The sequence below is a fragment of the Nicotiana tabacum genome, chromosome 11 (assembly GCF_000715075.1).
Source record: "Nicotiana tabacum cultivar K326 chromosome 11, ASM71507v2, whole genome shotgun sequence".
Lineage (NCBI taxonomy): Eukaryota > Viridiplantae > Streptophyta > Magnoliopsida > Solanales > Solanaceae > Nicotiana > Nicotiana tabacum.
Window position 1 is genome coordinate 26,751,873 of NC_134090.1, and position 17,623 is coordinate 26,769,495.

At 39.8% G+C, this 17,623-nt stretch overlaps 1 protein-coding gene across 1 annotated transcript; it reads left to right on the forward strand.

Annotated features, from left to right (window-relative positions):
* The first annotated feature begins 14,254 nt into the window (after window positions 1-14,254).
* Window positions 14,255-15,234, forward strand: LOC107805302 (uncharacterized). The gene is made up of 3 exons (XM_016629309.1): window positions 14,255-14,303; window positions 14,534-14,784; window positions 14,911-15,234. Exons 1-3 carry the CDS (start codon window positions 14,255-14,257, stop codon window positions 15,232-15,234), a joined length of 624 nt encoding a protein of 207 aa, XP_016484795.1.
* Window positions 15,235-17,623: the final 2,389 nt, after the last annotated feature.

Sequence of the window (17,623 nt, forward strand, 5' to 3'; positions counted from 1 at the left end):
TGAAGAGGCCCTCTGGGATTCTGGATGATGTATTGGTGTAGGTTGGGCAGTTTGTGTTCCCAGCAGATTTTGTCATCCTTGACTATCGGGTTGACGAGGAAATTCCCATAATTTTGGGAAGACCATTCTTGGCCACTGGGAGAGCTTTAATTGATTGTGAAACTGGAGAGCTCAAGATGAGATTAAACGATGAAAGATAACATTCAATGTGCAGAAATCTATGCGCAAACCTAGTGAATTTGCCAATTGCTCTTTAATAGATGTTGTGGATGTAGTGTTGGAAGAGAACGATGAAGCATTGAATATTAAAAAACACCTTAGCAACTTGTCTCATGAACTTAGATGAAGCTAATGGTGAAGACTTGGCAAAGTGGGTACTGGATCTTGAAGGCCAAGGTTTTTGGAAAAGGGAGCTTGAATTTGAGCCTTTGCACTTGGAGGAAAGAAAAGCTCCTCCAGATAAGCTGTCAATAGAAGAGCCACCAAAGTTGGAACTGAAACCACTGCCCTCTCATCTCAGGTATGCATTCTTAGGACCTAACTCAACTTTACCTGTTATTATCTCATCCAGTTTGTTAGATGTGCAGGCAGAACAGCTTTTGCAGGTACTAACTGAGTGCAAGACTGCAATTGGGTGGATTATTGCAGACATTAAGGGGATCAGCTCGCCCTTCTATATGCATAAGATTCGGCTGAAAGATGGGCATAAACCTTCTAGAGAACATCAAAGAAGGCCGAACCCCAACATGAAAGAAGTGGTGAAAAAGGAAGTGATTAAATGGTTAGATGCAGGAATCATATTCCCTATCTCTGACAGCAACTGGGTTAGCCTAGTGCAGTATGTACCGAAAAAGGGAGGTATGATGGTAGTGAAAAATGAGAAGAACGAGTTGATCTCTACATGAACAGTCACATGTTGGAGAATCTGTATGGATTACAGGATGTTGAACTTGGCTACCAGGAAGGACCATTTCCCACTACCATTCATTGATTAAATGCTAGATAGACTGGCAGGGAGGTCTCACTTTTGCTTCCTGGATGGGTATTCGGGGTATAATTAGATTTTCATTGCCCTAGAGGATAGAGAGAAAATGTCGTTCACCTGTCCTTATGAAATCTATGTTTTTTGGCAAATGCCCTTTGGCCTACGCAACGCACCCGCCACATTCCAAAGGTGCATGATGGCCATCTTCATAGATATGGTAGAATAGATAATGGAGGTTTTCATGGATGACTTCTCAGTGGTGGGGAATTCATTCGATGATTGCCTTGTGAATTGAGGCGACTTTTGAAAAGGTGTATCGAGACTAATCTGGTACTCAACTGGGAAAAATGTTATTTCATGGTACATGAAGGTATAGTCTTGGGGCACCTAGTGTCAAGTAAAGGTATTGATGTGGATCGTGCAAAAGTTGATGTGATAGAAAAGCTTCCACCACCCATCTCCGTCAAAGCAATCAGAAGTTTACTTGGGCACGCCAGTTTCTATAGGATATTTATAAAAGATTTTTCCAAAATTGCTAACCCTTTATATAAATTACTTGAAAAAAATCACCCTTTTGTGTTTTCTGATGACTGTAGGGTAGCTTTTGAGGAATTAAAGAAGAGATTGGTAACAACACCTATCATAGTTGTCCCCAACTGGGAGCAACCGTTTGAGTTGATGTATGATGTGAGTGACTATGCTGTGGGTGCAGTTCTTAGGTAGAGAAAAGATAAAATCATGCATCCAATATACTACGCAAGTATAACATTGAGTGGAGCCCAACTAAATTACACTGTGACCGAGAAGGAGATGCTGGTACTGGTTTCGCATTTGACAAGTTCAGGTCTTACCTGATAGGCTCAAAGGTAACTATTTATACTGACCATGCTCCTCTCAGGTACTTAATTGAAAAGAAGGAGTCAAAACCGTGCCTGATTAGATGGGTGCTACTGCTGCAAGAATTTGATTTGGAGATCCGTGACCGAAAGGGAACGGAGAACCAAGTAGCTAACCATTTATCCAGGCTCGAAGGAGCTGAAAAGAAGGTTGAGGTAGAAGAAATTCTAGAAACTTTTCCAGATGAACAACTACTAGCCACGAGTCTCGAGGAAGCGCCATGGTATGTAGACATTGCAAACTATCTGGCGAGCGGTATTGTTCCTTATGACCATTCTTCTGTTCAAAAGAAAAAGTTCTTTCGTGATTGTCGCATGTATTATTGGGATGAGCCTTATCTTTTCAGGATTTGTGTTGACAACATGATCCGGAGATGTATCCCCTATATAGACCAATCTTTTATTTTGCAGGTATGTCAGGCATCACCATATGGTGGGCACTTCGGCGGAGTAAGGATGGCTACGAAAGTCTTGGAGTCCGGGTTCTACTAGCCAACACTGTTCAAAGATGCACGTCTGTGGATAAAGGGGTGTGATGAATGCCAATGAACCGGGAACATTTCTCGCAAACATGAGATGCCCATGAACCCAATTCAGGAGGTAGAAATGTTTGATGTATGGGGGATCGACTTCATGGGGTCGTTCATCAGCTCATATGGCAACAAGTACATACCCGTTGTTGTGGACTATGTGTCCAAATGGGTGGAAGCTGCAACACTCCCTACAAATGATGCAAAGGGGGTAATTGGTTTTCTAAGAAAGAACATTTTCACCCGATTTGGCACCCCGAGGGCAATAATCAGTGACAGAGGCACTCACTTTTGCAATCGAGCCTTTACAATGTTATTGGAGAAGTATGATGTACGCCACAAGGTAGCCACCCCATATCATACACAAACAAGCAGGCAAGTGGAAGTTTCGAATAGAGAAATAAAGAGTGTGTTGACTAAAACTGAGAATGCAACTAGAACAAATTGGGTAAGGAAGTTAGATGATGCACTTTGGGCGTATCGAACCGCTTTCAAAACTCCAATTATCATGTCGCCATACAAGTTGGTGTTTGGGAAGGTGTGTCATTTACCCATAGAGTTGGAACATAGAGCTTGGTGGGCGTTGAGACAACTAAATCTTGATAGTGAAGCGGCAGGAACAAGTAGAGTTACAGAATTGCACGAGCTTGATGAGTTCAGATATCATGTTTTTGAGAGCACAAGATTATACAAGTAGAGAATGAAGATGATACATGATAGGAATATTATTCAGCGAAATTCTAAACCTGGAGATATGCTATTGTTATACAACTCCCGTCTGAGGTTGTTTTCGGGCAAATTAAAATCACGATGGTCAGGGCCTTTTTGTGTGGTTGGAATTCACCCCACAGGTGCTGCAGAGATTGCTGCGAGTAATGACTCTCGTACATTTAAAGTTAATGGGCATAGGTTGAAACATAATGTGGGCATGGAGGAAGCAAAGGAAGTGTCAGTGACCCATTTGATCGATCCTCCAAAGTTGAGCGTACTTTAAATGTGCTTATCTGTATCATGCCGCGACGTTAAATCAGGCGCTTCATTGGAGGCAACCCATTGATTTGTTGTATTTGTCATGCCACGACATTAACTAAGGTGCTGGTTGGGAGGCAACCCAATGCTTAGTGATTTTTAGTGTAGTTAGAATTTGTTATTTTGATTTTTGTAAGTACTAACAAGTGCAGGTGAGCTTGGGCGAGTGACAAATCCATTAGGCGCTGAAGGGATAGGTAAAAAATTTGAGAAATCTCGAAGCCCAGGTGTGCAGCCGTGCTCAGACCGCACAAAAAGCCAACTATTCTGCCTCAGTTTTGCCTCATCGTGCGCGTTCGTGCTCAGACCGCACATATCGCCAAGTATTCTGCCTCGCGTGCGCGGCCACGCTCGAACTGCACATGTAGCTCCTCCTTCCACTTTAGTTAAAGTTATTTTTTTTATTTTTTATTTTATTTTGTTCTTTTAATTCTAATATTCTAACTCTTATTACCCCTCCCCCCTAACCTGATACCCCTACCCCTCTCTCTCTCTTCACTCTTAACCACGCCCAACACCCTAAACCCTCCCTCACAAATCAAAACACCTAACTCCTCTCTTTCTTCCCAAAGAACCCCATCCCTCATACTCCCAAATTACCGATCAAAGCACACCCACTCCACTCTATTTTCTCTTCTAACAGTCCCCTCACATAACCTAACTACAACTCCACCAGGTAAGGTCATTGTTTTTTTCAATTATTGTTGGGATATTTGAGTTCTTGGGTGTGTACTAGTTTTCTTTTTCTTTAATAGATTTCTTTAGTACTGTGCTCTAGTATACTAGTGGGTTTGTTGAGGTTGTTGTAGATGTGTCTCTTGACATTTGTTGTTAACGTTGGGGCAATTGTGGTTGAGTTTGGCTTATAACTTTGTTAATTGGGGACTCCGGTGAATGGTACATATAAAGTGTTTGTTAAATTGCCTCAGTGAATAGTTAATGTAAATTGTGGCCAATTGTGCAGATGAAGTCTGAGTAACCGCCTTTGGTTCACATCTCTTATGTTTCGCTGATGATGTCCTTTATTTCAGGTAGTATGGCACCTCCCAGTAAATGCCCAACCACCGGTGCTTCATCCAGCGGCCAAGCTGGATTCTCTAGAGCACGTGCTTCAACTCCTGCTCGTCCATATGATAGTTACAAGTTCGTCTCCAATGCAGCTCAGGACCGTTTTGGTGACAAGGCATCCAAGAAGCCCATACCGGAGAGGGGTATTAATATAGGGTCTCTCCAATATGACTGTCCCAACATGTACAATGAGTTGGTCCGACGCGGGCTGGATATTTTCTTTAAAGAACCGGATGAAGTAAGTTTGATGGTTGTGCGTGAATTTTACACCAACATTAAAGAACATGTGAACGGTGTGTGCACAGTGCGCAAGAAGCATGTGGAAGCCTCTGTCGAGGCCATTCGGAGAACATACCGGCTGCCCGCACCTGTGGCGGAGGTGGAGGACTACAATAAAGCCCATGGCAGATGATACACCACGTGGGATTTGTTCTTTGAAACAATATGTGTGCTTGGAAAGGAAATTGTGTGGATGAGACGTGGGTATAAGTTCCATTCGGCGGCACTAACCTTTGAAGGGAAGTGTTGGCTGTATGTCATCAATAATTGTCTGCTCCCATCCTCCAACACCACTGAAGTGACTCCTCGAGTTGCATTGATTTGGTGTTTCATGAATGGCCATAATTTTGACGTGGCCAAGATTATTCACGAGGAGATGTTTACTTGTTGCCCGGTGAAGCGGTATGGTTTCTTCTTCCTTCCCTAGTCACTAAGGTATGCCAGACAACACGGGTGTCGGAGAGCTTGAGCGTGGGTGGAAAAGTGCAGAAAGAGGCAAAGTTTCGAGCAGATAAGGTAACTATTGGGAAGGACCCTGTGGCACCTGGAGGTGCTAATAGCGATGACTCGAATGCACCTGAGGAGGGAGATGATGAGTAGGAGGAAGTAGGAGCTGAGTCGCCCACCCATGAGCATGTTGCGGAAGCCGCCAGACCGTCTGGGTCGGTCGGGTTACTCGGTTAGCGGCCTTAGAGCAGGAGATGGAAGGGTTGCATACCACTATCACAGACTTGGGGACTAGAGTTGATACCTTGGCCACCCAAAATGTTAAATCAGAGAAGAAAATCATGGAATGGTGGCATGCGTTGGGGCGGGCGTGTAACCTTGACCCTGGCATTGTCTCCGATCAGAACTGATCTGTCAGGGAAGTTCCTTCACCTCGCATTTCTTTATTTTGTATGACATGAGGACATGCCATCATTTTAAGTGTGGGGTGGGGGATACTTCGTTTGTATGTTGTATATATATGAACATAGCTTGATTTTGGTCTTTAGTTAGTTGTCTAAATGTGTGATTCGACTTGTCCCGACAATGGATATCACTCGACGGGTTTTTTGAGGGTCTAAGTCGATATAATTTTTTTAAAAAAAAACATGAAAAAAGAGAAGAAAAGATTTTCTTGTGTAGGTAGTGTATCAATTTCCCCTTGGTTTTTCTTTGGACGGCAGTTCTTTTCCAAGGGTTTTGTTTGAATCAGGTGTAGTTAGTTTTTATTTTTTTAAGGTACATATGGGTTATGAGCTAAGATGGAAAGAGAATCTCTTAACGTTGTTACGCCTTGAATACAGTAGACACTTTAGTGTGATGCTTAGTCTCAGTTGTTGATTCTTGTTAGAGTGCCTTAAATTGTATGTTCTTAACTTGACTTAAGTACTCAGACGAGAGTGTTTTGATAATCCAATCTGGAGTGAGTCATGTGCCATGTGTGTGTGAGATTTATTGTATTCTGTGCACTGCATTTGATGCCTAGAACTTGCCATGGGTGTTTGCAAAGCGAAATAGTAGTTTTGTTCAGTCTTAGAAGTGATATAGGCGTTTCTCTGTTGAACCAGATATGTATATTTTACCTACCTAATTGTTATGTATCGTATTTAACCCCTTTGAGCCTGTAATCCTACTTCCTTGGCAACCACATTACAAGCCTTACCCAATTATTTGAATGAACCATATGTTTGAACCTTTTCACCTCCCATAAACACTTGAATTGTGATAAACTGGTAGAAGTTAAAGTGTGGGGTGGTTGGTTTGGCGTTTGAGTGGAACTAATGAAATCAGGAGAAAGGTGCATGGTTTTGAATAAGTAAGAGCCACTTGAAATATATATAATAGTTACATTGTTGTGAAAAATAGTCTTTGACAAGTAGTGGCTCTTGATTAAGTGTGCTTAAAGAATCAGGGAGTTAATATATATTGATGTAAAGGTGGAGTCATGGTTCGACATAAGTGCGGGGTTCTGAATATGAAAGTATATGTATTAAAGTGCTTAGGGAGGTGTAGTCACTCTTATATCCAAATGTATCCTACCCGTCCCTTAGCCTACATACAACCAAATAGAGTCCTACTTGATCCTAGACTGAATGAGCTCAGTTAGTAGAGTAGTACACTACAGGAAAGCCTATGGTGCATCTTTTGTGGCATATGAGTGTTCTTTCTGAGAGAGAGTGAATTTTGTCTATTTGAGTTCCTAATTGTTATGAATGTTATTGCTTGTGGAACTACTCTCGTTTGCAATGTGAGGGCACTTGATTCATGAAGGAAAGATACATCTTGACCTCTGTGTAGAGTAAGTGAGTAAGTTAGGAATATTGCACGGCATGTGAGAGTCAACTCTTGAGGCAAAGATGTTACACTACTGGACTCAATCCTTGTGATATGTTCTTGGTGTGATGAGTTAGAGAAGTTGCTTAGCAAAGGAACCTCTGTAGAGTATGATTGATTGCTCGGGGATGAGCAATGAAGTAAGTGTGGGGTTTTGATAATAGGCTATATTCATGTAGTTTAGGGACCATTTACGCCCAACTTAGCTATACTTTATTGCTATATGAAGGTTAAATGACAACAAATGGCTCTAATTATGAATTTTGTGCTTTGCAGGAGCAAGTCCTGATTATGAGGACATTGAAGAGTGTTTGGAGCAAGGAAGGCCAATCAGAGGTGAATGCGCGTGAAAGAAGGAAAAAATGGAAGGCAGTTGATCTCCATGAGCGCGGGCCAACCGCGGCCGCACTCAGGCCGTGCTCATCAGGCAAAAAAGAATGCAACATGCGCGGTTTGACCGTGGTCCGAGCTCGACCACGCTCGTCACTGCGAGGAACCTTATTTCAGGGGTAAATTCGTAAGTTCGGGGGAAACTCTCCTTAACCTATAAGAATCCCAGCTCACCCAAAAAGAAGGTATGAAGGTTTTTAAAGGATTATTGAAGGCAAGAAGAGGCAAGAGGCAAGGTGGAAGATTAGTCATAGAGTTTTACCTTTCTTCCTCTTGTTTTGATCATTAATGATGAATTCTACTGTTATGATTGTGAAAACGATTATGCATAGCTAAACTCTTAATCTAGGGTTTTGATGGAACCTCTTGGAGGATGAATTTCTGATATGTTAATATAGATTTGCCTTAATATTTTCTCTATTTGGTCAACTATATTGTGATTGATGTTGATTGAAGGGCCCTCAATCACCTGTTCCTATTTAGTATGCATTACTTAGGAGAGAGTGTATATTTAGGTAGTTGTTGAACAACACCACTCCTAACGTATATGAGAGATCAATACGAAGGGTTTAAAGGTGGGATTAGGGATAAAGAAACCTAGGGTGCGATCTAAGTGAGCTGTAACTAAGGCCAGCTAGTGTAATTCGGGAGATATGTCTAGTAGTTGTAATTACTCGGGAGAGAGTTACGAATGTCAGAGTGCTCATGATTGATAGAGAAGACTTAGGCAAATTTATAGCAAACATAGCAGAAAGGATTCTGACAAGAGGGGAAATCAGAACCTTAGACCATTCTCATTCTTGCTTACAACTATTTATAGCTAGTTCTTAATTACTGCATTTTTATTTCATAATATTTAGTTAATAAACACCCAATTTGTTACTCAAATATCTCTGAAGATTGAATATGTGAATTTTTATGAGTCCAACAGTTGTGATCCATAGGTTAATTCCCTGTGGGATTCGACTCCGGACTTGTTAACCGGAATATATTTGCAGCGATCGCTTTGTCCTTTTTATAAGACATAGTTGGGCGTGATCAAAATGTACTGTAAATTTATCTCTCCATTTGCTACCATGTCTCTCACAAAGTTATACTTGATGTCAATGTGTTTGGTCTTCCTGTGATACTTAGGATCTTTTGTGTATGCAATAGCCGCTTGAATATCACAATATAGAGTCATGGGACCCTGAGAGTTCTTTGTAATATCCAAATGCTCAAAGAATCTCTTCAACCAAACAACTTCTTGTAATACAAACGCATAAGCCACAAACTCAGCTTCCATCGTCGAAAGGGCTGTACAGGTTTGTTTCTTACTTTTCCATGAAATAGCACCACCATTAAGTAAGAAAGCATAACCAGATGTTGATTTTCTATTATTTCGTTCACCAGCCCAATCAACATATGTATATCCTCTCATGTATAAATCATTTCCACTATAACATAGTGAAGAATCAGCAGTTCCCTTCAGGTATCTGAAAATTCTCTTCACAGCTTTCCAATGTTCTCTTCCAGAATTGGATTGATACCTGCTAACCAGACCTACAACATAATAAATGTCCAAACGAGTACACATCATAATGTACATCAAACTCCCGACAACACTTGAATACGGAATGCGAGACATGTCTTCCTTTTCATTTTCAGTCTTGGGACACTTTTCAAGGCTTAAAGTTTCACCTCTCGCTATAGGAATATCTGTGGATTTGCAACTATTAATGCGAAAATGCTCCAAAATATTCTTTATATAAGTTTCTTGAGATAGACTCAATAACTTTTTGGAACGGTCTCTTTGGATCTTAACCCCAAGGATATAGTCTACCTCACCCATATATTTCATTTTAAATGACTTTGAAAGCCATGGCTTGATAGTTTTCAAATACTCCAAATTATTTCCGACCAATAAAATATCGTCCACATAAAGAGAAAGAATTACAAACATCCCATTGGATTTCTTCACATAAATTCAAAGGTCTTCATTGATCATGGTGAAATCATACGAGATTACCTCATTGTGAAATCTCAAATACTATTGCCTTGAAGATTGCTTCAGGCCATAAATAGATCTTTTCAATTACAGGCGTTCTTTTATTGGTCTTTAACGATGAAGCCTACAGGTTGTTCCATGTAGATTTCTTCGTTTAGTTCTCTATTGAGAAAATCTATCTTCGCGTCCATTTGATGTAATTCCAAATCCAAATGTGCAACAATATCCCAAAGTAAGCGAATTGAGGTAAACTTCAATACTGGTGAAAATGTTTCCTCATAATCTATTTCAGCTTCTTGAGTAAAGCCTTTTCCCACCAATTGTGTCTTGTATTTTTCTATTGACCCATCCACTTTGTGTTTAACTTTGAGAACCCATTTGTTCCCAATGGCTCTATGCAAGGTCACCTAGATCCCAGACTTTGTTTGTTTTCATAGTTCATTGCTTTCATTCACTGATCTTTTTTAGGACTCGATAAAGCCTCCGTTAAAGACTTTGGCTCATCCATTTCTGTGGGAGATACTAATGAAATGTAATCTTCAATCTCATAAGTACATTTGGATATATTTTTCTTAGCATTCTTTCGTAGTTGAAATTCAGGTTCGTCAAAAGGATTTTGGGATTGAGAGTTCCCACTCCCACTCGGATCAAGAATAAGATCTAGATCAAGTTGATTATCAATTATATCAGAAGACACTTGCTGACTATCTGAATTCAACATTTCATACAAAGGCTCTCCATTCTTTACCTCACCTTTATTTGGAAAATTATTTTCCAAAAATGTGACATCTCACAATTCAATCTCAGTAACACTTCCATCATCTAATTCACCAATAAACACATAACCTTTGGAGTGTTTTGAATATCTTATAAAGATATATTTCTTGCCTTTTGGACCTAATTTACCAAACTTGCTAAAAGAATTTTTTACATATGCAGTACAACCCCAATGTCGTAAATCATTCAAATTTGATTTATGACCAGTCCATAGCTCATAGGGAGTGGAAGAAACTGATTTAGAAGGCATTTTGTTCAATATGTAGGTTGCAGTCAATAACGCATCTCCCCAGAAGGAAATAGGTAAATTTGTCTGCGTCATCATGGACCTTATCATGTCTAGTAGTGTTATATTCCTCCTTTCTGATACACTATTTTGTTAAGGTGTGTAAGGAATAGTTATATGTCTAATGATGCCCTTTTCATTACACAATTCTTCAAATTCGTTTAATAGATATTCACGCCCTATATCGGTTCTTAAAGTCTTAATCTTTTTGTCTAATTGATTCTCAACTTCATTCAAATATTTCTTAAAGCATTCAAGTGCTTCAGATTTATGAGAAATCAAATAGACATAACCAAAGCGCGTGAAATCGTCAATGAACGTAATGAAAAATAAAGCACCAAACCTAGCCCTCACATTTATTGGACCATAGAAATCATAATGAATTAATTGTAATGGAAAATCAGCTCTCTTAGCCTTTCCAAATGGTTTATGCGTAATCTTTCACGCAAGAAAATTTTCACAAGTTAGCATTTTAATTTTAGAGAAATAACCTAAATGTCCTTCCTTAGCTGATCTATTCATTCGATCTTGCCCTATGTGACCTAATCTTGCATGCCATGAAATAACATCAACATCATTATTACTAGAATAACATGCGATAATACAACGGTCAACAGAATAGTTATACGTAGAAGGATTACAATGTAACACAATAAAACCATCACAATGATGTCCAAAACAATAAAAAAACAAAAAACCCAAAACCCCGCATCTAGAGAGAGAGACTCTGGCGATTTCAGGCGATTAGAGAGAGAAAGCCTTCCCACCGGCCACTGGCCAGCCTTTTATGGAGGCTGGTCAGTCGTCTTCTCCACCTATATCATCTCCCCAACCATCAACTATCCCAAACACAATCCCAAACTATGCACAATTGCTAAAACCTAGTGTATTAAATGCCCCAATGCAGCATGTTCCTAAAGTAGCCCTAAAACCTATCAAGTATCTTCATGGTGAGTCAATTGTTCGATGGAAGAAGTAAGAGGTAAGGCAGTCCATTGCTCAGCAGGAATTGAACTTGGCAGTCTTGGGAAAATTCTCATATGGTAAGCCTGGGATTCATGACCTACATAAAGTTTTGCCTATTCAATGTGAATTAAAGGGTTCTTGTTCAGTTGGACTTATTGAAGATAGTCATGTATTGATCAAGCTCTCATTGATGGAGGATTACATTCATCTCTTGTCCTAACCTGCTTATTATTTGAAGATTCAAAACGAGATGTGGCAGATGAGGTGTACCAAGTGGAATCCATGATGGAAAGCTAATGAAGAAACTCCTATAGCTATATCTTGGATTTAGGTTCAAGATTTACCTCCAAACCTTTTTGGTAAAGAGTTTGTTTTCTCATTAGCTAGGGCAGTGGGAAGGCTATTGCATCTGGACTTGGCTACTCAAAATGGCACTCGTCCAAGTTGTGCTAAGGTGAAGGTTGAGGTCAACTTGCTAATTAATTTACCTCAAAGAATAAAAATAGTGGAGGAGGAAGATGAAACTGGGCCTGAGGAGTCTAAGTGGATCATGATTAGGTATGATTACATGCCAAAGTATTATAAATCATGCAAGAAACAAGGCCACAAAGAAGAGGAATGTTGGGTTATTAATCCATATTTAAGGCAGTTTGAAGATCAGGATAATGACAAGAAGAATGGGCAAGAAATAGCGGGCACAACTACTGCCTCTACCAAGGTTTTATCGAGTGGAAATGTTGTAAGGAAATCTATAACTAACCCAACTAAACAGGAGTGGATGCAAGCTAGAAAGAACAAGTACTAATGAGATAGGAGAGGCTATATAATTGATAACACAAAGGAGAAGGAGACAACAAATGGCAAGGGCAAGGCCAAGGTTGAGGCAGTGGCTACAAAGAACAAATTTAATGCATTAGAAGTGGAGGAAAATGCTCAACCAATTTTGACAATTATGGATGGCAAGGTTGATGATAATGTCAAGAATAATGTGAAGGATTCAGTATCCAAGGAGTCCAACAAAGGTGAAAAGAATGGAAAGCATGAAAGGCACGAATAAGGTAACTATCAATCCAAAAGAGGGCAGGTGAAGGAGAATTTGGAAAATTCTGGAAATTCCAGCCCTAAACCTAATGTCAATAGGATTAGGGCTGCTACACAGGAAGTTATACCAAGTCCCAAAGGAGAAGGCATTCAAAATCTTCATGAGCTTAAGCGTGTCAAGCAAGAGGTTGTTGAGAATGTGATTAAGAAGGAAAAGAATGGGAATCCTACTCCTACTAGGATTCAAGTGGTACCTGCAAAGGATGCTCAAGAAGTAGCTAACGATGGAAATTTTCCTGCTAAGGAAAGAACAGCTGAGGAAGCTAGAAAAGAATCCACAATTGAGTGGGTTCATAGAAGGTTTGGAACAAACAAGGAGGAGCTCAGGCAGCTCAATGTCACAACCAACCATTCATATCAAGAAATTCCATCTCAAACTCATGATGATTCTGGGCAGCTGGATGAATTTAATGAGGTAAATTCTGCTAAGGCACTATGGAGTGATGAAGTTGAGGTTATAGACGATCAGCAGGGTACAACAAAGGCAACGGGAAACAATGAGAAGAGGGACAACACTCAACTACAAAAAACTGCAATCCTGGGAATGCTACAGTAAACCCTAGTAGTCTAAAAACTAGGGTTGATGTTAATTCAAGTTCTATGATGATGCAGGCAGGAAAATCAATTGGAAGTGGTAACGGAGCATCTAAAGAAGATGAAAATCAAAATGGATCAGGTCAAACATCGCTGAGCAATAAGAAGGGTAATGAAATAGTAAACCCTATCAAAACTAGCAAAACTAGGAGATTTTGGCTTTTGTTGATGGGGTTCCTGTGTATGCATTGGAGAAGGGACTTGATGAGGGTGTTCCTGTGAAGGTTAGGGAGGATACGGTGTGCCAAGATTAACAAACAGTCCATGGGAGGGATGTTGATCTCAATGGAACAGTAACTCTTGGCAGTCTTGCTACAGTAAACTCTAACATGGGTTCTGTATATGAGCTTCAATTTAGAATTATGCAGGAGAATTTGGGAAATATGGAGAGGAATTCTGAGCTAAATGAAGGAGCATTGATGCCTAATGAACCAGTTGAACAAGCTATAGTACCCAAGGAGCATGGTGAACTTGAGATACTGCTTGTGGCATGTGCATCTGGGACTGGATCACCTCTTTCGATCCAAATGAATGTGCCATTAAAGACTCCAAATAAGGTGCTACATGATATTGTCACTCATCAAGAGCTGCCAATTGATATTCAAAATGCTTTGGTAGATCAACAACAACAATTTGAAGATGCAGGGGATGATAAGTCTATAGCTGAAAATTTTAAAGCAGTTGCAAGGGAAGGGGATCTATCTCCTAAAACAGCAGCTAGAAGTGGGAAGAAGGGAAAGAAAGTACAACCTAAAGAGCCACTGCCACCTATTAGAATTTTGCCCAAAAGGGCAGCTTCAACAACAAGAAGATGATGATCAAAATATTAATTTGGAACATAAGGTCTTTAAGACTCAACATGCTTTTCAAAGGGTTATAAATATGTAAGGGGAACATGGCTTCTTCATTGTAGCGCTCATGGAACCATTTCAAAAGAATTGGTTCATTCATAATTATAGAAGAAGACTAGGTATGGAAGCTGCAATCTCAAATGTGAATGGGAAGATTTGGTTGTTATTTGATGCAGTTGTGGAATGAGACTTATTGATGGATACTGGACAACAGATGACAATTAAGGTGTATCATCAAGAATTAGGTAAGCATATTATGATGACCTTTGTATATACTAAGTGTTGTGCTTTAGAAAGATTGGAATTATGGGACAATCTATACTATTTGGCTAGTGATATGGAGATGCCTTAGCTAGGTGGGGGGATTTCAATGTTGTAATTAGTGAGGAGGAAAAGATAGGGGGTTTGCCAGTATATCCTCCAAAATATGAGAATTTTGCATTTTGTGTTAACTTTTGTGGCCTGTTTGATCTAGGCTACAAGGGTAGTCCTTTCACTTGGTGGAATGGAAGGCCAAATGAGGAACGCATCTTCAAGAGATTGGATAGAATTTGTGTGAACATGACTTTTCAAACACTATTTCCTAATATAGAAGTGGAGCATCTCATAAGAACAGGCTCAGATCATACTCCACTTTTGATGAGCTGTGGTGAAGAGGCAATGAAGTTTGTAAAACCATTCAAGTTTCTGAACTTTGGGGCAAAACATGAATCATTTATGGAGGTGGTGAGGTAGAACTGGATGGCTAACTTTATAAGGTATCCATTCTTGATGTTCAAGCAGAAATTAAAGAGGGTAAAAATTGCTCTTTTCAAATGGAGAAAATTAACTTATGGAGATATATTCAAGTAGTTGGCTATAAGGAAGGATGTGGTTAGAATCAAGGAGATGTTGTTTGAAGAAGATCCTTCTGTGGCAAATAGAATAGTACTTCAACAAGCTCAAGCTGAGTTGAAGAAGTACTTAAGCGTTGAAGAACAATACTGGAAACAAAAAGCAGGTATGACTTGGTTTGAGGAAGAGGACAAAAACACTATATTCTTTCATAACCATGTCAATGGTAAGAGGCAAAAGCTACAATTGAAAAGGATCCAGAATTATGATGGTGCATGGATTGAATCTCAAGACATATTATCTAATGTTGCAGTAGAGTTTTTTCAGAAGCAGTTCACTTAGGAGGCTGATCCCACAAGTTTTGAGCTCTTAGACAATGTACCTTTAATGGTGACAAGGGAGCAGAATCTAGAGTTATGTAGATTGCCTACTATAGAGGAGGTGAAGACAGCAGTGTTTGGATTAAGTAGTGAGAGTACAAGTGGTCCAGATGGTTTTTCTGGATTGTTCTTTCAAGCATGTTGGGACATTGTAGGTTAGGACATTCACAAGCTGCTAATTTTGTTCTATGAGGGCAGCCCCTTGCCTAAGTCTATTACACATACAAACCTTGTCTTGTTGCCCAAAAAACCTAGAGTCCAAATATTCTCTGATCTTAGACCTATTAGTCTAAGTATTTTTATAAATAAGGTGTTCTCAAGGGTGGTGCATGATAGGCTATTGCCCTCTTTGAGAACATTTTATTGACTTAAGAGATTGTCACAGATATAAGGTTGAGAGGGAAGCCTGTCAATGTTGTCATCAAGCTAGATATGGCCAAGGCATATGATAGGGTGTCATGGAAATACTTGATGCATGTGCTAAGGAAGATGGGGTTTGCTGAATGTTTTATCAACATGGTGTGGAATCTGATTGCTAACAATTGGTACTCAGTCATGGTTAATGGGCAAGCTTCAGGATTTTTTCACTCAAATAGGGGGGTGAAGCAAGGGGATCCCCTATCCCCAACCTTGTTCATTCTATCAGCTGAAGTCTTGTCAAGGTCATTGAATAAATTGTTTGATCACAAGCAGTTTAGAGGATTTGGGATGCCAAAGTGGACTGATCTATTGAATCACCTTGCTTATGTAGATTACACTATCATTTTTGCATATGTTGATCCTTATTCTTTGCAGAAGATTGTGGATATTTTGGCACAGTATGAGCATACTTCTAGACTGTTGATCAACAAGGCAAAGAGCTCATATTACATGCACTCTAATGTAGCTGGAGCTTTGGCAAATGCAGTAGGGACTATCACTAGTTTTTCAAAGGGAACTTTTCCTTTTACTTACTTGGCTGCCCAATTTTTTATACAAGAAGAAGAAAGGAGTTCTACAATGACTTGATTCAGAAAGTGAAGGCAAAGCTGCACTCTTGGAAGGGGAAGTTACTATTATATGGGGGAAAGGCTACTTTGATTTCTAGTGTGTTGCAAAGTATGCCTACACACATCCTTTCAGTTCTTGATCCACCTGATAATATTCTAAAGCACTTATATAAAACCTTTGCAAGGTTTTTCTAGATCAATAAGGAAGAAGGAAGGAGTAGGCATTGCACAAAGTGGCAGAATCTACGTCTTCCTAAGGAGGAGGGAGGAGTAGGTTTTAGATCTTTGATTGATGTCTCAAAGGCATTATTTGCTAAGTTGTGGTGGAGATTTAGAACTACGAAGTCTTTATGGTTCAACTTCATGTGGAACAAGTATTGTACGAAAGAACTACCAACTGTACTTCAATTTAGGGGGGGTCACATGTTTGGAGAAAAATGTTAGAGGCAAGGGAAGAGGTTGAGCATGAAATCTTATGGGAAATTAATAGGGGGTCTACTAATGTGTGGCATGAGAACTAGACTGGTTTAGGGGATTTGTATCATGTATTGCCTCCAGAATTCCCCATCAAAGAAGAATCGCAAGAAGTAGCCGATTTGAGAGATGATGAACACTGGAATGATCAACTTCTGGATCAAAACTTCCCTCGAGATATTGCTGATCATATCAGACAAGAAGTACACTTTGCAGCTGCTGATGACTACTAGGAAACTCCAAGATAGATGCCTATACCTTTAGGTAAGTTTACTATTAGTATTGCATGGAGAATTCTAAGGCATAGAGAACCAAGCAATCCTGAGTTTGCTAAGATATGGACCAAGGGGTTACCTTTCAAATTTCTTTCTTTTTTTTGGAGAGTTTGGAAGGGGAAGGTTCCTAGTGATGATTTATGGAGGAGAGGGGGATACATGGTAGTATATAAATGTTGGTGTTGTACTCCACCACATGAAGACTCATTTCAGCACTTGTTTTTGACAAGTGATACTGCAAACAAGGTGTGGAGGACATTTATACAAGATGCAGGTTTGGGGATCAATTTGGTACAGGTTCATCAAGTTATAAGGGCATGGTGAAGTGTAAAGTATTGTCCCAAGCTAAAGCCTTTGTTTTAGGCTGTTCCAGCAGTCATTTTATGGGAGCTTTGGAAGAGAAGGAACACGATGAAGCATGGTGGGGCAGTGTCTTGTAGTAGAGTGATTCATGAAGTTAATAAAATACTATACTATCTTGCAAGGGTTAGGTATCCTTGGCAACCTAGAATTCCTCTTTTGTGGCCACAAATGATCAACTTTTTTGAGAACTACAAGCCTTATGTAGTTACTAAAAGAGTCATATGGCAGTTTCCCTATGAAGGGTGGTTCA

Bases quoted from the DNA above. Each gene is read 5' to 3' on its own strand.
- LOC107805302 (XM_016629309.1), top strand. From the start codon at position 14,255: ATGGATACTGGACAACAGATGACAATTAAGGTGTATCATCAAGAATTA. The intron at 14,304-14,533 runs GTAAGCATATTA...TGTTTGATCTAG, and splicing joins GGTGTATCATCAAGAATTAG to GCTACAAGGGTAGTCCTTTC. The intron at 14,785-14,910 runs GTGAGGTAGAAC...ATATTCAAGTAG, and splicing joins ATGAATCATTTATGGAGGTG to TTGGCTATAAGGAAGGATGT.